Source organism: Mustela nigripes, chromosome 12, assembly GCF_022355385.1.
Source record: "Mustela nigripes isolate SB6536 chromosome 12, MUSNIG.SB6536, whole genome shotgun sequence".
Taxonomy (NCBI): domain Eukaryota; kingdom Metazoa; phylum Chordata; class Mammalia; order Carnivora; family Mustelidae; genus Mustela; species Mustela nigripes.
In genome coordinates, this window is record NC_081568.1 from 32,123,481 (window position 1) to 32,145,379 (window position 21,899).

The following is a 21,899-nucleotide window of genomic DNA, read 5'->3' on the forward strand; positions in this document are numbered from 1 at the left end:
GTAAAAATAATCATCAATTCTATGCATGGCCTGTCTCTTACTCAGGGGTTTTGTAGCTATATTGGGTATTTATTCTTAAATCGATGTAGTAAATATTTAGTGAAAGGTTGCATTAGATCAAATATTGTGCTAGGGATCGTGGGGAATTTACCAAAGATGAGTAAGATGTGACCCTTTCTCAGAAGGAATCAGTTTTCTAATAAAGAATGTTAGTGGGGCACCTGGGTGGCTCAGTGGGTTAAAGCCTCTGCCTTTGGCTCAGGTCATGATCCCAGGGTCCTGGGACCAAGCCCCACATTGGACTCTCTACTCAGCAGGGAGCCTCCTTCCCCCTCTCTCTCTGCTTGCCTCTCTGCCTACTTGTGATCTCTGTCTGTCAAATAAATAAATAATCTTAAAAAAAAAAAAAAAGAAAGTTAGCCCTACACCCGAAGGTCTGCGCACAAGGCAGCATATGGCCAGTGATCTACGGGAGGTTCACTGAACTGATAGGGGAATCCAGAAGTAACTGAGGTCACTGTGGAGGGACATATGGTCTGAGTCTTGAAGGATAAACAACAATTTTGAAAGGCAAGGTGGACTGCAGCTAATAATACACTATATGTGAATAAAAAATAAAAAACTAATTTAAAAAGGGCAAGGGGGAGATGGTAGGGGAAAATCATTCTCATCAGGAAGAAGAATACAGATAAAGATGTAAAATAAAAAAGCATGAGAATAGATGAAGCATGGAAGATTTTTAGAGCAGTGAAACTGTGTGCTAATGCAATGCTGGATACATGCAATTATACGTTTGTCAAGGCCAACAGTGAACCTTAGCAGAAACTATGGATTTGGGGTGATAAGGATGTGTCAATGTAGGTTCACTGATTGTAACAAATGGACTACATTTGTAGTGTATCACAAATTACAAATTACATTTGTAATGTAGTACAAATGGACTACATTTGTGGGGTGTTGATAGTGAGGGAGGAGGCATGCGTGTGGGGAGAGGAGGTATATGGCTATCTGCTCAATTTTGCTGTGAACCTAAAACTGCTCTTAAAAACAAATCTATGTAACAAAATAACAGGAGAGCACGGGACCGAGCGAATATGGCAAAGATTTCTGGAATAGGAGAATGGTCCAGTTTGAAACGCAAAGAAAATGAGGGTGATAAAAGAAGATAATTTGATAGAAAATATGAAGCCAGATCCTAGAGAACACTGACGGTGTCCCTTCCAAATTTGCATGTTAATCTCCGGGCAGTAGGAAATGATGTTATACATTTGGATTTTAGCTGTGGAGGACAGCAAGTCTCTCAGCTAAAGGAACTTTGCTTCTAGCAGATACTTCTCTTATTTATTTTGGATAGACATTTTTAGGAAAAACATAACATTTCCCCTGAATTAATTCCTTAAACAAATATCTGGCAAATATGATTACCACAGAGTCCCATCTCAATGATGTTAGGACAGAATTTATGTCCCTATTTCCCCCTTTTTGTGCTGAACACACAAATACAACGACATTCCAGATTTATAAGCCTTTGGTTCTCTCATGCCTAGCCTAGTGCCTGCCATTAGTATGTACTCAATAAATGTTTCTGGGGGCGCCTGGGTAGCTCAGTCAGTTGGGGGTCTGACTCCTGGTTTCAGCTCAGGTCATGATCTCAGTCAGGGTCGTGGGATCGAGTCATTGGGCTCTGTGCCTAGAGGGGAGTCTGCTTGGGGATTCTCTCCCTCTGCTCTCCCCCGACTTGTGTGCTCTTTCTCTCTCTCTGAAATAAATAAATCTTGAAAAAAATAAATGTTTTTGAAAAAACAGATTGGAGAGTAATTAACACAGAAATTATTTCTAAAGGCCATATGTTAGAGAATAATTTAAGGTGACCAACCCTGGGATATGGGGACCATAACTTTCAACAATTCCCCTTGAGATGATTTCATTGAGTTAAAGATTCTCTTCCTTTTTATTAATCTTTGAATTACTTGAATTCTGCTTCTGACCTCAAGAAAGAGGATAGAGCATCTCCATTTGGAGCTTTTAACCAAGCTTCCTGAACTCAAGTCTTCTTCACACTGCCTAACTCTCCAGCTGGGAGCAAGTATTGAGGACTTTCCCCCAGTCAGCTCTCCAATGACAGTCGTCCTTACCAGAAAACCAACCCTACAGTTCTGTGGAAGAGTAGCTTGAAGAGTGGCAGTGGGATTAGAAACTCTACTGATCCTTAGTGGTCAACCCCAAGGGAATCCACATGGCCACCATCCTCCTTAAGATCTAACAATCCAGTTTTCCAGAACCCAAATGTCCTTGTTCAGAGCTGCTGTCTCTGGCCAGAGAGTGACAGTTGGGCAAGGTTTTTTTGTTTGTTTGTTTGTTTATTGTTTTTTTGTTTTTTGGTTTTTTTAAAGTCACAGACTAGAAGAAAACTGAAACAGATTGGGGCAGGCACTCAACATGAGCCGGGTTGTTAGTACACAACTTGGGTCTCTGTGGAGGACTCCGAGGCCGTGCGTGCTCGTGCCCGTTATCCAGCAGAGGACAAACTGAGAAGTGACCACCAGCATGGCATCTCAGAAGTGTTAGAGGTCAGTTCTGTGGCCAAACTGGCTGGCAGTTCACCTGTTCTTCCAAAGCGGCTCCCTGCTCCTTCAGGACCGTGATCATCCATATACCACACGCCTGGGTACAGGCGGAGTTAAGGCTCTCCAGACCATCCAGGGTTTCCTCCAGGAACAGTAGGATTTCTTCAACTGGGATGAGTTTACTGACAATCTGAGAATGTACCCAGAAAGATTCATGTTATCAACCACCTCTACATACACTAATTCAAAATGCTGCTACTGTTTTAGGAGATTGGTAGAAACCACTGGAATTTCCAAACGGCTAACCCATGACTAGGACATAGAACCTACAGAAAATACAAAAACAGACAGACATTACCCTGCAACTCTAGGCAGACTTTTTTCTAGAGTTGCCGTTTTATCATTTTATATTTATTGCATCCCAAGACTACTGAGGCAATTTCTTCTCCAGACTTCAAAGTTATAGTGTACTCCACAAGGGAAAAATAATGTATATGGTTTATAATACAATTTATATGATATAAATTACTTTCACATACATTTCATATATCACAGAGATATGTCTTGCTTCTACCAGAATAGCTAAGCCTTGAGAATTTAGGAAAATAGATCACTAGGTACTAACTACCATGTTCAATACTAGGCAGATCACAATATCCATGTAACTATGAATTATTATGAGTTCTGTCTTTTTGCTTTTCCATGTTTCAAAATTAAGACTACTCAACAAAAGGTGAGGAAAATAAAAACTTGGCAATTTTGGTCTCTAAGTATAAGAAACTTACAGAAGGGGTGATAGCAGTGTGTGAGTATGAGTGTGTGTGAACATGAGTGTGTGTGTCTGTGTGTGTGTGCGTATGCATACGTGCTAATGAAAAGGTAGGCAGGTGAAAAGTTGACCATTTGAATGAATTCCAGGGACATTGTCTGGGGCTTTAACTAAGCAAGATGGTCACGATTATGAGTTTGTAGGTATGAAAACATTGCTATTCACAACTGACTTCTCTCTGCATTAAGTGGCCCGATGGCTGATATTTGGTTGAACAGTTCTTGGAAGGAAATTCATCCCTTTTCATGTCTCAACCAGTTTCTGAGTCATTTTGATTCCAAGATCAAAGGACTAGACTGCCACATGTGCTCTATGTAACACCAAATGCTTGCCTGGGCTCCAAACTCAATGGTTATCTGTTTTTTTGTTTTTTGTTTTTGTTTTTGTTTTGTTATGTTGTTTTTGTTGTTGTTTTCCCCTCACATTGGGATGGATGATGGTTTAGGAAGAAAAGAAGGAGGTGGGCTCATGTTTTTGAGAACCTGCTATGCATCAGACACTTTCTTAGGTATTTGACATAATGTGCCTCCTGTTCTCCCCCAACCCACCCCAAGTGACTTCTCTCCCTTATTCTGGTCACCTTCTTATCATCTCTGCTGCTGCCTCCTTAGTCCAAGCCACCTAGTCTCACACCTGGATTCTTGTAGTTTCCTCTAAACTGATTAATTTCACTCTTGCTGGACCTGTATCGTAGTCTGAACATAATAGCCAGATGACCCTTTGGAAATGCAAGTCTGATCATGTTCCTTCTTGCAGAGACACCATGGGTTCAGAAGGGGCTTTTATAAATTAGTAAGAGACACTCTGTCTTCACAACAGTTCACTTCTCTCTGTAAGTACACAGTTGTAATGACTGAGGGCAGGCCTTTTGTCTTTTTCTATTCTTAGAGGCTAGAACAAAGTCTGGTACATGGTAGGTGTATAGGGCATAGTAGGTGAATGAATAAGTGATTAAATAAATGAATGACTTCATTGACCAATCCTCAGAACAACTCTGAGAGGTAGGTTATGTACTTTTTTTTTTTTTTTTTTTGAAATGAGGAGAACGGGCTTCAAGCAAGTGCACACAGCATCATCTGATAGACCCCAAAGCCCCTGTACCTTCCACTCCACCACACTGCCTCCTTCATCCTCAAGATGGGTGCTTGGTTCATAGATTTCCTCAGAGTATGAAATGATCCACAGCAGGTGTAGACTAGGCACATGGACCCAGGAACAAGCAATGCCTAGACTTCGCTCTCCTTGTAGTGGAGCGTCCACAGCCTACTCATTTGGGAATCAACCCAGAATCATCTTTCCATCCCTTGACCAGTCCTCCGTATCTATTACCTTCGCTATTTTAGAAGAAATCTTGATCTGGACCTGTACGTCATCACACTGCAGCCCTTCCTGCAGACTCTGCAGTCTTTCCACCTCCGGGTGGGTGCCTGAAATCCACAAGGGGAGACAGATGCAAGAGTTCAAAGACCTGATAGGGTTAAAGAGGTTGGCTCTACTTTGATATGACCCTAATTCAGCTGCTGGATGCTTTTAACCCATGCATGAAAGCCGGTCTGATGAAAAGCTGGGCACTAGAGCAAACACGGATTGAGCAGTTTCTGCTTGCTGGTACGGGGCTGAATCCTCTGCATACCATGATCTCGTTTATTACTCATAAACATTATCTGAGGTAGACGCTCCTGATTTTGCAGACAAGAAAGCTGAGGCTGAGAGCTATAAAGCCACTTGGCTACAGCTATCCAGAGACTAAAAATAGGAGAGTCCGAATTTGAAGCCTAGTCTGCCTGGCACCAAAGCCTAGGCTCTCACTGTTCTGCTGTACTGCTGTCTCTGTTGGGAGTTCCCTTGAGCAGTAGGCCACTTCTGGAAAAATGGAAGTGGGAAGGTAACTATTGCAACAAGAACATCAGCAACGTTGTAACTGATTTTAGAAACCAATTAATAAACTCAGACCTAAACAGTAACAATTTTCTCTTTGTTGTTTGAATGGAGGGTAACCGTGGAAACTAATACCTGAACCTTTCTGTGGAAGGCAGTCCAGCCCAGTAGAGCATAGAAGGACTTGGCAGTTAGAGAGACCTGGGTTCACAGCCTTGCTCTACTACTTTCTGCAGCTGGTAAATTTCTTACCCTCAGCTCACTCATCTGAAAACTGAGTTTTAAATGGGTATTTAATTTAGCATCCCACTAGTTACTTGTATTTAGCAGGTATTTAATAATCATACCCTCTGCCATGCTATTTGATCCATCAAGGAAAAGAGTTAAAATAAATAATGAAGTATGGGATTTCTTATTAACAAAGAATATTTGAGAACCTGAATTTTGCATGTTTCAGGAAATTTTGCTTGTTTCAGGAAAATAAAGGATGCTAAAGGAAGAGTAGGTAGAGCAATAATAGAATTGAAATTCCTCTCTTCCTCTGAAGTTCCTCCCTGGCACATTTCTTTTCTTACTAGGATGGCCTTACTTATTTTTTATTTTCTGGCTTGGTGCAAGCATATACCCTTACTGAATTATCTTCCCATATCCCAAAGGACTTTCATACCCATTTTCATTCTGCTGAATAGTTTTTTTTCCTTTTCTTTTCAACCAACTAACCAACCACTCCCACCCCCTCAACCAAATCCCACCTTTTGGCTTTAATATACTTTTCTTTCTTTCTTTTATTCTTAAACTTTTTTTTTAAAGAGAATTTTATTGATTTGAGAGAGAGAGACACAGTGAGAGAGGGAACACAAGCAGGGGGAGTGGGAGAGGCAGAAGTAAGCTTCCCATTGAGCAGGGAGCCCACTGTGATCCCAGGACCCCAGGATCACAACCTGAGCTGAAGGCAGACGCTTAACAACTGAACCACCCAGGTGCCCCTAATATGCTTTTCTTATGTGAATTTTAGAATAGTAATATCTCTGTGCTTCCAGCATCAAAGAAGTGGTTGACACATAGAAAGAACTTAATAAGCATCTTCTGAATCCCTAAAAGAAAGAGGAGTGGAACACAGGTGTGAAATGGCACTAAGCCTAGACCAGTGTTCCTGGCTGCACAGAAATGCACATGCGCCCTGCAGGGCCATTTTCAGGGAAGCATCTTCTGATTTAACTGGGACCAAGGCCCTGATTTGTCGGTCTCAGCCTGAGACTGAGGTTTAAAAATTCCTTACATTTCCTGATATTGTCACTCCACCTATACTTGGAGAATAGACGAGGTCCTGTTCTGGAAGCTGGAAAAACCTCCACAGGTTTGTCCTTCTTAGAGGACTTTGAGAATCACTTAGCATCGTAAAATACTAGTGCAGTTTCCTCCTGAAGAAATCCACGTGATAGAGGAAGCATTGCTAGTACCCCCAAGTGCTCAGTGATTTGAATCACAGTAGTTTTACCTATCTCAATGGACTTTTATAATGTTTTGGTGTTATTATCTTTATTTTTAAAAATAGAAAAACAGAGCCATTGGAGAAAAAAGATCCAAAAGAGAGACAAATTCTGTGGCATAATTAAGGCATTGGAACACAGAAATGGCTGAACTGGGGAGAGAGAGGGACACAGAGACACAAGGAGTAAAACCGAGAATAAAAGAAAACAGGTATCTTCTCTCATTTGTGGGTTTCTCATCTTTCCCTCACCTTTTATACAGAACAGACCAATAGTGGAGCTAGCGGCTGCTTGCCGGATGGTGGGCAGGGTGTCACAGGAGTGAGGAGCCAGGAGGCCGAGGAGGGAGCCGATTTTAAAGTCCTCTGGTGCCTGCAGGATAAAGGAGACCGCCAAAGTGACGGGGTGGCTTGCCGACATCCCAGGATAGTCCCAGCAACACTGAACGTGAAGTCCCTTGTTTTTCCCTGAAAGGTCCTTAGGATGAAATTGAATTGTGAACCTTCCCTTTAAAGGCACTGGAAAAGTGAGTCTGGGAGCTTGTAAAAGCAACCAAATAGTTTAATCCTGGTGTGCTTCCCCCCCCCCCCACCCCCTGGGGTTAGGAGTTTCCTCTTATGTTCTTTTCTGGGAAGCACCCCATTCTGGGACTAGAGCTCCGGCATGCAGGGACTTTGGATTCTAGAACCCTTGAGATCCCTGTGTTTGCAAGCGATGAAATCTATTCATTCCAGGGGTCGACTTACCTCAACATCGTTTGTCAACACTTTTGCAGTGATCTGGAAGGCTCTTTCTCTTTCCCAATCTTTTTGTGAAACAAGCCACATTCGGAGAAGCTGTTGGTCAAAGAATAAATGTTCTTCCCTTAGTACTCGTCATAGTCACTCATTCCCATTCTTCTGCCTCTTGTGCTCTGTCTCTTCTGAAATAGGGTGCTCACCTCCCACAAACAATTCTTAAGTGGACTGGCCCTATGCGATGGGTTAAATGGGTCAGGCTGGACATCTCCCTGTGAAGAGGATGAGGTAGATTCTGGAGGGCTGTTCTGCAGCACAGACAAGGGAATGTGGGAATCAGTTTGAGCAACGGCCCTACTCACATTGAACATTTCTTGGCAGTCCTCTGCTTTCACATTATCCCACATCATGGTCCTCAGCAGCCTTCCTAGGGCATCCATGGATCGTTCATAGAGGAACTGAAATCCAATGTGAGCATGAGCAGCAGGCTGAGGCTGGAGGGTGGAGTCCCACTGTAGCTCTCGAGTCTCCTCAGGCCTCACCCCTACATACATTGATGTGCTCCTTGTCCTTGTCTGTCTCGCCTTCATCTTTGAGTTTTTCCAGAGGTGGAAGGGGAAGCAGCCTGCGAATATTTTCTTCAAGAATATTTAGGTGGTCATTGAGTGGGAGCTGAGGTTTCAGTTTACTGAAATGAGAACAATGTGGAGGGATAGGTATTAAGATGATAAACAAAACGCAGCCCAGAAGAGTTCCTTGCCAACCATATCTGAGTGGTCAGATATGCTTACTGCCATGTTGGAATCTTGAGGGGAGTGGGGACAGAAGTAGGGAGAGGTACTGTACTGTACTATTGCACATAGTCAACACACCTCATTTCTAATTTTTTTAGAGTAATAAACAATCATCATTAGCGTTGTGTTACTCAGTCCTTTATTATATGATCTGTGATAACATTAACCTACTTATTTTTTCTAGCGTTTGTGGGTTTTGTGTGTGTGTGTATATGTTTGTGTTGGGGGAGATTCTAAGTTTGGAGCAGTTTTGTCAATTTCATATGATTTCTCATGTTATAAGTAGCATCACACATACTGAATGTACCTATAGTAAAGTGGCTGGACTCTTCCTCCACTTCCACTCACTTCCTCCCTCCCTTTCCTTCCTTCCTCTCCTTATTCCTTTCTTTCAGTCATTTACTATAAACATCATGAGGATAAGAACAAACCGAGACATAACTTGGAAAAATGCAAATGTTTAATAAACATGAAAATCCCCATGTATTATTTAGTAAATGTAAATCAGGACAATACACTACCACTTGTCAGCTATCAAATTGCTACAGAAATTTATGAGACTGGCACACTGCCTAGTGCACTAAGGAGGTAAGTAGCAAAGAAATTTAAAATGATGACATGGTGAAGTCCCAAAAGTTCATTTTTGCTTTTGTTTCCTTTGCCTTCAGAGACATATCTTGAAAGAGTTGCTGTGGACAAGATGAAAAGCTTCTGCACAGCAAAAGAAACAGTCAACAAAACAAAGAGGCAACCCACAGAATGGGAGAAGATATTTGCAAATGACATTACAGACAAAGGGCTGATATCCAATATCTATAAAGAACACCTCAAACTCAACACACACAAAACAAATAATCACTTCAAAAATTGGGCAGAAGACATGAACAGACACTTCTCCAAAGAAGACATACAAATGGCTAACAGACACATGAAAAAATGTTCATCATCATTAGCCATCAGGGAGATTCAAATCAAAGCTACATTGAGATACCACCTTACACCAGTTAGAATGGCCAAAATTAGCAAGACAGGAAACAACATGTGTTGGAGAGGATGTGGAGAAAGGGGAACCCTCTTACACTGTTGGTGGGAATGCAAGTTGGTACAGCCACTTTGGAAAACAGTGTGGAGATTCCTCAAGAAATTAAAAATAGAGCTATCCTATGACCCTGTAATTGCACTACTGGATATTTACCCCAAAGATACAGATGCAGTGAAAAGAAGGGCCATCTGTACCCCAATATTCATAGCAGCAATGGCCACAGTTGCCAAACTGGGGAAAGAACCAAGATGCCCTTCAGTGGTTGAATGGATAAAGAAGATATGGTCCATATATACAATGGAGTATTATGTCTCCATCAGAAAGGACGAATACCCAACTTTTGTATCAACATGGATGGGACTGGAAGAGATTATGCTGAGTGAAATAAGTCAAGCAGAGACAGTCATTTACCACATGGTTTCACTTACTTGTGGAGCATAAGGAATAACATGGAGGACATTGGGAGATGGAGAGGAGAAGAGAGTTGGGAGAAAATGGAGGGGGAGACAAACCATGAGAGCCTGTGGACTCTGAGAAATAAACTGAGGGTTTTGGAGGGGAGGGAGTGGGGGGCTGGGTGAGCCTGGTGATGGGTATTATGGAGGGCACGTATTGCATGGAGCACTGGGTGTGGTGCATAAAAAATGAATTTTGGAACACTGAAAAGAAATAAAATAAAATGAAATTAAAAAAATGATGACATGGTTAGAGAAGGGGGAAACTGGTTCTCTCACAGGGGAGTAAAAGTCAGTACCAGCTGGGATAGGTCTATCAAAAGTGTTAATATGTTGATACAAGCTGGATAGTATTTTCATCTTTACTGTCTGGCTGACTTTAAAAAAATCAATTTTATATAAATTGATTTATATAAAAATCAATTTATATAATTCATGCACAACAAGCTGCATCCATTTAAAGTATGCAGTTAAATGAGTTTCACACCCATGAAATCACCACTATAATCAATAGAGAACACCCACATTTTTCCTTATGCCCCTTTGCAGCTCATCTCTTCCTTCACAATGGCCCGGGCAAACATTGATTGGTTTTCAGTCATTAGAGATAACTTTGCAAGTTCTATAGGTGTTTGGTCCAAAGGAGAGTAGCCACTAGCAACACGTTGTTATCCAACACCTGAGTGTGGCTAGTTTGAATTAAGACATGCTATAGTTCTAAAACACGATGGATTGTGGAGAATTAGTGTGAAAAATCATGTAAAGTATCTCACTGCATTTTAAAATAACAAATACATGTTGAAAAGATGATCTACTGAATATATTAAGTGTAATTAATGAAGGAAAATAATTATTAAAATTACTTGGTCTCTTTTTTACTCTTTTAAAAGTGACTGCTAGAATATTTTAAATGACATATGTGACTTGCATTCTAGTTTTACTGGACAACACTGTGTTAGAGCCTAGTAATTCTTAATTCATCTTCAAGATTTATTATTTGAGCTTCCTTCAAACTTCATTCATCTTTGTAAACACGGCAATCTGTGCCTTCCCTTACGTTGCTTCTTACTGCATTTTAGAGAAATTCAGTGGGTATGTCTTGCATCTATTTTACCTGGTAGGCAAGGCCATATTTAATTAATGATTATCTTTTTTAAATCTAGCTCCACGCCTGATACGTGGATGACACTGAATAATATTTATTGAACCAAATTGTCAGCTTTTATAATCAAAAGTTCAGAGAGCACTTTTTTGCACAGAAGTGTTCACCAAAATATTACTGAAAACTGACAAATATATATAAAATATACAAAAACTGACAAAATATAATAAAAGGTGGTTGGTTAAGTAATATGAGACATACTATACAATAAGTTATTAAGCAGCCATTAAAAATGGTGTTTGTGCTGGGGCGCCTGGGTGGCTCAGTGGGTTAAAGCCTCTGCCTTCCGAGCAGGTCATTATCCCAGGGTCTTGGGATTGAGCCCTGCATCGGGTTCTCTGCTCAGCAGGGAGCCTGCTTCCTCCTCTCTCTCTCTGCCTGCCTCTCTGCCTACTTGTGATCTCTGTCTATCAAATAAAATGAGTAAAATCTTTTTTAAAAAATGGTGTTTGTGGGTTCCTGGGTGGCTCAGGTGGTTAAGCGACTGCCTTCGGCTCAGGTCGTGATCCTGGAGTCCCAGGATTGAGTCCCACATCAGGCTGCCTGCTTGGCAGGGAGTCTGCTTCTCCCGCTGACCTCTCTCCTCTCATGCTCTCTCTCTCTCTCAAATAAATAAATAAAATCTTTAAAAAAATGGTGTTTGTTACCTCAGTATAATAAAGGCCATATAAGAAAAGCCTATAGATAATATCTATCAATGGTCAATGACTGTAAATTATTCCCCTAAGATTTAGAGAAAAATCTAAGATCAGGAACAAGATAAAGATGCTTGTTTTTTGCTACTTTTATTCAACATAATACTGGAAGTCCTATTCAGAGCTATAGGGCAAGAAAAAGAAATAAAATCCATCTAGATTGGAAAGGAAGAAGTAAAACGATCTCTGTTTGCAGATGACATGATCTTATATGTAGAAAACCGTAAAGTTCACAAAAATTAAACAAATTGAATAATGTAGGATACAAAATCAGTATACACAAATCAGTTGTGTTTCTATTAACAATGAACAATCAAAAAGGAGATTAACAATTACATTTACCATAGAATCAAAATGTTGAAAATAAGGGGTGACTTTTATTATTTTTTAAAAAGTTTTTAGAGTTTCCAAGTTCTAACAATGAGTTTATATTACTTTTACTGCAGGGAGAAAATATTATTTTAAAAATTTGGTTAAAATCATTTCCTCCTGCAGGTTTAGTGCTACTAACCAACTAAAATATGATTAGGGCTTTCATAATTTTTAATAGGAATATTAAAATTTCCTTCTGCACAGAAACTTCAATTCTCATGTATCAATAAATGTGACTCCTCTGAGTTCATTATCCCTTTTAGTCTTTGAAGGGTTGGCCTCTCAGTCAGTCCTGTAAGTTTGAGAAGAGGGAATATTGGAGGGGGAGACAAACCATGAGAGACTGTGAACTCTGAGAGACAAACTTAGGGTTTTGGAGGGAGGAGGTGGGGGAGTTGGGTGAGCCTGGTGGTGGGTATTAAGGAGGGCACATACTACATGGAGCACTGGATGTGGTGCATAGACAATGAATTTTGGAACACTGAAAAATAATTAAATTAAAAAAAAAAAGAGGGAAAAAGCCTCTATTTGGAAAAAAAAAAAAAAAAACCAAAAACCAAACCCAAACCCAACCAACCATTGATAAATTGTGTTCATTTGGGGGAGGGTAGTACACTGGAGTATTCACTGATTGATAAGTCAGTTGATCAGAAAGAGGATCTTGGGGAGGAAATTTTTTTTTTTCAATGAGAGCAAGAAAACTTCTCTACCTGAGGTATCTGATGGCGATTAAGGCTTTCCACCGAACAGGGCTAGCTAGGGAGTCCAGGGGCTCATCCCTGATGAAGTCCTGCAACACAAAGGGGTGAAATATTCTAGAAAGGATGTGGGGAGTTTCCAGATGCAGCTGCAGCCCCATTGGGCTGTTAGGTGCCCTTGGTCCATATAATGGGAGAGATCTGTTACCTGGAACTGGTGTACTGTACCCATTTAAAAAAGACAGCTCTGACTCTTGGAAACAGAGTTTTCAAGACCTTGCCCATGTCCTCTCTGCACACTTACCAGCATGTAACCCAGCAGCACCTCTTTGTAGGAGAACTTGAATCCCTGATCCTCAGCATCGTGGACAGCAATACCAATCTCAGTGACAGTTCTTGTGAAACTCATTTGCAGATCCATGTCCTAAAGCAAAATGATTCACAGTGTAAACCAAAGTCCTGGGTTCCATACTTGGTTCTATAAACTCAGTTCTTGACCTAGGGTTGAACTTTGTGCCCAGGGAGAAATGGGAATCTCTCTTCTTTAGCTATTTCTACCTCAGTCTAGGGTCAAAGTTGCAGGGAAGTTAAAAACCAAGGTCAAATTCTACTCTCACCCCCCACCCCTGTCCCCCAAAGATTGAGGTTATCTACAGCAGTGGCTTTCAAACATTTGAACCATTAACTACACAAGCTGTAAGAAACAGTTTACAAGTCCACTCTGTATTTACATGCAATATATGTATGTGAACATATATGTATAATAACTGAAATGAAAGTTTTATGATACTTCTTGTTGCTAAATGTAATGTACTCTTCTATTTCTCTTATTTCACCACAAAAGTTTGCTGGTTGTCATCTATTCGAGCTGTTAGATTGATTTTATGGTCTTCTGGTGGGTCATAGTGCATGGTTCTAAGAACACTGCTCCAGGTTCAGTACAACTCTCAAACCACCTAGAACCAAATATAGCTCTCTGTTCTGTCTTAGATTAGGCTCAGGGATCCTGGCTTCAGGATCAGATTGATTAGTCATATATCAGGATCCTTTCCTCTGGAATCAAACCAAGAGGACATCTGTGCTACTGCATTTCCAGGAAGCACGTTATGTATTCAAGTATATCAAATATATTGCATACCTTGCTCATCACAGACACGCCCAGAACCTGAAAAACCAAAGGCAAAAGCAGATACTAGAGCAGCAGTTAGAGTTCCCTCCTCCAGGAAGAAGATCCACCCCCAACCTGAAAACAACAGCTAAGCAGGACACTGAGTCTTCCTAAAGGGCAGGGGCTGTTTGCATCCTCCCCCATTTCCAAAGAGAGACCCTGTACATTGACAGACTTTTCCCCCAGGGAAGTCTAATCTATAGAAAGCAGCATAAAGAAATCAAGCCTTTGGGTTTCAAGCCTTATGATTTAAAGAGGTTCTACCAGACTTTGGTAAGAAGAAGAGTAGAGACTCTTGGCAGAAGGAGCAGTGAAAAGCTGTAAAATGAAAGTTAATAGGGCAGCTGACTTTGGAACTGGGATACAGTCAGTTCTGCTGGGATGCTTGCCTTGAAAAAGGAAATTTGTCTCATTGAAATTGATATGTGAATACTTCTAGTATATTCTAAATTTTGTGTTTGCTTATGCACAGTTTTGTCCATGACAGAAGAAGATGAGCTAGTTGAACTGACTCGTGTAGGAATAGTCACACGAACACCTCAAACATGTCAGTTGATTCAGTTTACCGTGTTATGAGCTGCTTCCCATTCAAATCTGACATTCTAGCTGATTTCAGATGACCTTTCTTCCCATCAGCATTTCACAATAACTCATCACTTTCCCAAGTGAATTCAGGTGTTTTTCAAGAAAAGTGCCATATATATATATATATACATATATATATATATATACACATATATATATATATATATATTTTTTTTTTTTTGTAGTGTTTCTGTATTTCTTAGATGGTCTTCAAAATTAGATGCCGGGGCACCTGCCTTAGGATCAGGTCATGATTCCAGGGGCCTGGGATCAAGTCCTGTGTTGGGCTCTCTGTTCCATGGGGGGCCTGCCTTTCCTTCTCCACCCCCCACACCCTGCTCATGCTCTCTCTAGCTATCTCTCTCTCAAATAAAAAAGTAAAATATTTAAAAAAATAAAATCAGATTCATATTTTTTATATGTCATTGGTGGGGTTTTTGAATGTTGTGCCCCTCCCCCATTTTCTTCATAATCCCTGTGTTTTTTCTTCTTCTGTCTTGTGTATATGTTGTGCTATGGAAGAACTGACTGTACCTTGAAAGTGTACAGTCATCCTTATCTAAAACATCTATATCTTGTTTCCTCTTGTCTTTTTATCATAATTTGCCTCAATGATTGACTAAAACTAATGTAACACAAACCATCTTTTTCAATTATGTTTTGCTTATTAAATTTTGGGTACATCAGAATCACCTTTTGGGGGGCATATTAAAAATACAGATTCAGAGATCCATCTCTGAAGACTGGGATTCATTAGGGATCTCTGTCTTTAACAGGGTTCTAGGTCATTCTCAGACAACTGAAGTGTGAGGATCACTGTCCTATTCCCTCCCACTAGCATGTACTTATATCTGTGATATCACAAGTTCCTTTTCCATTCTTATCACATACACACATGAATACATGTCAAGAACAGATTTATCAAACAGGTGGGGTGTGGAGAGCAAGAAGCGGAGATAAGGGAGCATAAGGTACAATCTATAACATCAAGGTGTTGACAATCTAATGGGGGAGCAGATGTGCACATAATCAGTAAAAGCTTCCGGATGGATAAGAATCACTTCTAAATCTCCTAAAAATACAGATGTCAGATTCCAACCCAGACCTACTGAATCAATCTCCCTGAGAAATGGCTCTGGGAAGCTGTATTTCAAACTTGAACTCAGGGTGATTTTTAGGTGGCTAACCTGGTACTACTCAGCAAAATGGCCAAGTTGACAATATATCTAAAGCACTTTATTAAATATATAAGAAGTACTACAGGGGACAGAAAGGATCAGATGAATTCCAATTCAGTTGTGGGGTTCTGAGGCAGGAATATTCCTGGCATGTTTGAGGAACATGGAGGACAGTCAAGGTGACTGGTATGAATGTGTGTGTTGGCCGGGGTGTGAAATGGTACAGCATGGGTAGGTTAATTAATGATGTATTCTTATTTGTTTAAAAATACATGTATTGCACTTCTTATTTGTGAGGCACTGTTTTGGGTGGTTTATCTATACCACGTAAAAAGTTATACAACCACCATTAGTAACATTTCAGAGACTATAACAGAGAAGCAATGAAATAGCTGCTCTAAAGTGTACTGGAGTAATTATTTTAAGTTCAAACTTGGGGGAGAACACTATGGGTACTTGATCTAGGAAGGTATCATAGGCCATGAACTACCCAAGACCTTAGAAAAGAAACAAATTACCTGACCCTGTTTCATAATGAATTTTTCTGTTCTGTTCTGTTCTGTTCTCATCTTCCAAACATACCAGATGCTATCTTGCCTTTGGCCTGTATCCTTTGAGCATGAATATTCCCAAGAGGTGAGCCCTTCCAAGGTTTGGGACCCCTAGCCTGGAAATCGAGGCACCCTGTGCTCACCGTTACCTGAGAGCACTGGCCATAAAGAAAGAGGACTTGGGAAACAATGTCTTGATCGAGCCTGGTGAGGAGTTGACCCTTGGGAGCATGGAGGGCCACGGCGCCATAGATTACCATGACATCAGTCTTGGTCAGGCTCTTTTTCCCAGAAAAAATACCCTGAAAGAGAGACATGAAAGCTATGACTGAAGGTGTTTCCTTTCCTCCATGTTGCTTCCTAATTCTATGAACCACTACAGGGTTTAAGAAATGGGACTGGGATGATGAAAATTAGTTTAAAACTGATATTCTTGCTTGTCAAATTTAAACACCTGGGACTGTGTTGTGGCTCTCTTGGGCTTTAAAAGAGATCCCTGTGAGAAAGCTTGGGTTATTTTTTATTTATTAAATCCCTTTTCTTCAGGGGTAGTGCAGTGTACATAGTGGAAACTGACCATGAGGCCTGAATGGCTGGTAGAGGGACAAACCGAGGCACACAAAGAACTCATTAGGACCTTCCAGGTCAGCACTAGTGACAGAAACTGGAGGAGATCTGCTAGACAGCTGGTCATTCTATAGGGTCCAGGCTTGGGAAGTTCTCACCTGAAATAAAGACCTGGGGACAGGGACAAGTATGATATGGAAAAGGATGTTCACTGAAGGAATCAGTGTGTTTTCCCCTTGCTGTGACCAAAAGCTTTGGAAGAGAAGGTTAGTCTTTTTACCTTACATCGATTCATGAAAAACTTTTCCCGATCTTGGAATGTTTTAAGAACTTTTAAAACAGTATCCAAGTGGCTCTCAGCACAGCATCCTAAAATAGATGTTATTCCCTAAAGTCAGAAAAGATAGGAATTTTGAGTTTAACCACTCATTTATTCAAAAAATATTTATGGAGCACCTGTTATGTGTCAGCCACTCTTCTAGGTGCTTGGGACGCAACAGTGAACACACACCAAACTCCCCATCCTTGTGGTGCACACAACCAGAGGAAGTGACAGGGAAGTAGCATTAAATAAACACATAGATTCAGTAAACATGTAAATATATAGTACTTTGAGGGTGACACATGCTATGGAGTTATGGGAAACAAGGAAAGAGAATAACTGCTGCAGTTTAGGGGGAGTTCTCAATTAAATAGGGCAGATGGAGAAGGCTTCATAAACAGGGGTGACATTGAGCAGTGTTCTGAAATAAATGAGGGAGCAAGTCATTGGACTGTGTGGGAAGGAGAGTTTCAAACAAGATGGGGAAAAAGGTGTTAAAAAAATTGCCAAGAGCAATAAGATAACAGAACATCTGACAAGGAGAAAATAAATAACATAATAAAAAAACAGTTTCAAAAATTCAGTAAGTCTACTGGTTTCTGAACATTTAATATAAAAAAAAGGATCATGTAAACATCTCAAAATTTCTGAGGAGAATGTATAGCAAAATATACCACAGGTTTTTTTTTTTTTTTTAATACTAGGTGGTCTTTATTAGCCCTGGTAATTTTTCTTTTAATTTATTCTTTATTTTTTAAATACATACACTCCTTTCCTCCACATTTGCAAACATTGTGCAGCCTAGCTAGGGTAGGAAATGGCAAAAGGGCTTTGAAAAAGCTCCCCAGGTTAGGCTTATGTTTTCCCTAGGTTGAAAATCCATGGTATGTAAGGTTATTTTCAGGTTGTAAAGTCAATGATTTTGAAGTTTATGATCATATGTTTAAGTTAAAAAGTCAAAATATATCAAAAATATTTATTAAGGATAATTAAAATTCATTTTGCAATATTTTTACAAATCTGGTTAAATAAATGAAATATTAATATGAGGATGCTGGTTCAATATTCAAAAATCAGTCAACATGATACACCATATCAACAAAGGGGTAAAAACCATATAATCATTTCAATAGATGCAGAAAAAATATTTGACAAAGAACAACATCCATTCATGATTAAAAACCCTCAGCAAGGTTGTTTAGAGGGAACATACCTCAACATAATAAGACCATGTATGAAAAACCCACAGCTAATAACATACTCAATGGTGAAAAACTGAGAGCTTTTCCCCTAAGATCAGAAACAAGATAGGAATGTTCACTCTCACCACTCTCACCACTCTCACTTTTATTCAACAAAGTACTAGAAATCCTAACCACAGCAATCAGGCAAGAAAAAGAAATAAAATGCACCCAAGTTGATAAGAAAGCAGTGAAACTTTCACCATTTGCAGATGATATGATATTATGTATAGAAAGTCCTAAAGATTACCAAAAACCTAGTAGAACTGATAAATACATTCAGTAAGGTCACAGGATACAAAACTGGTATACAGAAATTGGTGTATTTTTGTACAGTAATAATGAAATAGCAGAAAGAGAAACTAAGGAGGGGATTATGCTAAGTGAAATAAGTCAAGCAGAGAAAGACAATTACCATATAGTTTCATGCATATATGGAAGATAAGGAATAGCACAAGGGCCACAGGGGAAGGGAGGGAAAACTGAATGGGAAGAAACCAGAGAGGGAGACAAACCATGAGAGACTCTGGACTCTGGGAACTGAACTGAGGGCTACAGAAGGGAAGGGGCTTAGGGGATGAGGTAATTGGGTGATGGGTATTAATGAGGGCAGGGATTGTGATGAGTACTGGGTGTTATATGCAACTAAGTAATTGTTGAACATCCCATCAAAAACTAATGAGGTACTTTATGTTGGTTAACTGAACATATGTACAAATATACAAATATATACAAATATATTCAAATAGGGACATAATTATAAGGTCAATTAATCTTTTGACAAAGGAGGCAAGAATGGTGCTGGAACAACTAGAAAGCTACATATAAAAGAATGAAACTGGACCACTTTCTTACACCATACACAAAAATAACCCAAGATGGATTAAAGACTTAAATGTGGGCCTTGAAACTATAAAAATCCTAAAAAAAAGAGCAAAGGCAATAGTTTCTCTGATATTGGCCTTAACATTTTCTGCCTATGCCTCCTGAGGCAAGGGAAACAAATGCAAAAATAAACTATTAGGACTACATAAAAATAAAAATTTCTGCACAACAAAGGAAAGCATCAATACAACTAAAAGACAACCCACAGAATGGGAGAAGATATTAGCGAATGACATATCTGATAAGGGGTTATTATCCAAAATATATAAGGAACTTATAGAACTCTACAACCAAAAAACAGATATCCAATTAAAAATGGACAAAAGTCACGAACAGACTTTTCTGCAAAGAAGACATACAGATGATCAACAAACACATGAAATGATGTTCAACATCACTCATCAATAGTCAGGGAAGTGCAAATCAAAACTACAATGTGATACCACCTCACACTTATCAGATGACAAAAATCACAACCACAAGAAACAAGAGTTGGCAAGAATGTGGAGAAAGGGGAACGCTCTTACATCATCGATGGGAATGCAATTGGTGCAGTTACTCTGAAAAACAGTATGGAGTTTCCTCAAAAAGTTAAAAATAGAAGTACCCCATGACCCAGCAATTGCACTACTGGGTATTTACCCAAAGGATACAAAAACATAGATTTGAAGGGACACACCACTCTGATGTTTATAGCATCATTATCAACAGTAGCTAAGTTATGGAAAGAGCCCAAATGTCCATTGACTGATGAATGGTTAAAGAATATGTATTATAATATTTACTTAACCACAGAAAGAATGAAATCTTCCCATTTGCAATGATGTGGATGGAACTAGAGTGTATTATGCTAAGTGAAATAAGTCCATCAGAAAAAGACAAATACCATATGATTTCACTCATACATGGAATTCAAGAAATAAAACAGATGAACATATGAGAAGGAAGAAAAAGAGAGAGGGAAGCAAATCATAAGAGACTCGTAATGATAGAGAACAAACTGAGGGTTGATGGAGGTAGGTAGGTAGGGAATGGGCTAAATGAGTATTGTGATAAGTATTGGGTGTTACATGTAAGTGATTAATCACTAAATTCTACACCTGAAACCAATTTTACCATATGTGTTAACTAACTAGAATTTAAATAAAAACTTGAAAAGAAAAAAAAAAGAGAAAAAAATAACAACATACTAAGTAAAAAGTAAGAAGTTAGAACTTCTGCTAAAATCTATCCACCAATGATATGAAAGATAACAAACAGTTCTTTTCTGAATATAGTTTCACAATAGCTACACTCTATTGCACTTTTAGCAAAGAATCATTATCCAATTAGAGTTGGATACAGAAGTTGTTTCCTGAAAACTTTTCACATTAACATCAAACAGAACCCACTTCTTGATAAAAAATGTCTGGAAAGCAGAACATTTTAACTCTTTCCAACTCCTCCCCCACCCACATATATTCAGATATAGAATTTGGAAAATATAAATCAAAGAAAATTAATAAAAAACCAAAATCATCCAGAATCTTCTACCCAAACATAATGACTATTAAATATTTTGGCATATTTCCTTCCAGTTTTTATAATTATAAAAATTAGGATCACTTTCTATATTCAGCTTTGTATCCTCATGTTTTTCATTTAATATTAAAAGTACTTTTCCATATTGCTAAACAATTTTCAAAAACATGACTTCTGATGATTGTGTAGTATTCCATGGATGATACACCATATTTATTATAACCCTCCCTTCACTGTTGGACACTTCCACTATAATAAATAATGCTGTGATCAATAAATGTCTAAATCAAATTTTTAAAAAAAGGAAAACAGAACTACCCTATGATCCACTAATTGCACTACTGGGTATTTTTCCAAAGAATACAAAAACACTAATTTGAAAGGATATATGCACCCTTATGTTTATAGCAGCTGTATCTATAATAGTTAAATTATGGAAGCAGCCCAAGTGTCCATTTGTAGATAAACAGATAAAGAAGTTGTGGGGGAAAAATATATATGTATATATACATATATAATGAAATACTACTCAGCTATAAAAAAAAGAATGAAATCTTTCAAATTTGCAACAACATGGATGGAGCTAGCAAGTATAATACTAAGTGAAATAAGTCAGTCAGAGAAAGACAAACACCATATCTTTTCACCCAAATGTAGAACTTAAGAAGCAAAACAAAACAAATGAACAAATGAACCAAGAGGGAAAAAAGAGAGAGGGAGAGAGAGAGACAAACCAAAAAACAGACTCTTCACTATACAGAACAAACCAAAGGCTACCAGAGGGGAAGTTGGCCATCTCTATGTCCTCTTTGAAAAAATGTCTATTCATGTCTTCTGCCTATTTTGTAACTGGATTATTTGTGTTTTGGGGTGTTGAGGGTGTTGAGTTCTGTAAGTTCTTTATATATTTTGGATACTAACCGATTACCGGATATGTTATTTGCAAATATCTTCTCCCATTCTGTAGATTACTTTTTAGTTTTCTTGACTGTTCCCTTCACTGTGCAGAAGCTTTTCATTCTGATGAAGCCCTAAAGTGTATTTTTGCGTTTGTTGCCCTTGCCTCAGGAGGCATATCTGGTAAGAAGTTTCTACAGCTTATGTCAAAGAGGTTACTGGTTGTGTTCTCTTCTAGGATTTTAATGGTTTCCTGTCTCACATT

At 39.2% G+C, this 21,899-nt stretch overlaps 1 protein-coding gene across 1 annotated transcript in view; it reads right to left on the reverse strand.

The window, feature by feature from the left end:
• Window positions 1–21,899, reverse strand: part of MROH2B (maestro heat like repeat family member 2B) — a 97,580-nt gene that overhangs the window by 12,335 nt on the left and 63,346 nt on the right. The window contains exons 20-30 of the mRNA XM_059416318.1: window positions 17,049–17,156; window positions 16,351–16,503; window positions 13,858–13,884; window positions 13,024–13,143; window positions 12,732–12,811; window positions 8,054–8,189; window positions 7,864–7,959; window positions 7,511–7,600; window positions 7,016–7,136; window positions 4,726–4,823; window positions 2,605–2,757 (exon numbers count right to left, since the gene is read on the reverse strand). Coding sequence (XP_059272301.1) covers window positions 2,605–2,757; window positions 4,726–4,823; window positions 7,016–7,136; window positions 7,511–7,600; window positions 7,864–7,959; window positions 8,054–8,189; window positions 12,732–12,811; window positions 13,024–13,143; window positions 13,858–13,884; window positions 16,351–16,503; window positions 17,049–17,156 — 1,182 coding nt within the window. The remainder of the gene's footprint in view (window positions 1–2,604; window positions 2,758–4,725; window positions 4,824–7,015; window positions 7,137–7,510; window positions 7,601–7,863; window positions 7,960–8,053; window positions 8,190–12,731; window positions 12,812–13,023; window positions 13,144–13,857; window positions 13,885–16,350; window positions 16,504–17,048; window positions 17,157–21,899) is intronic.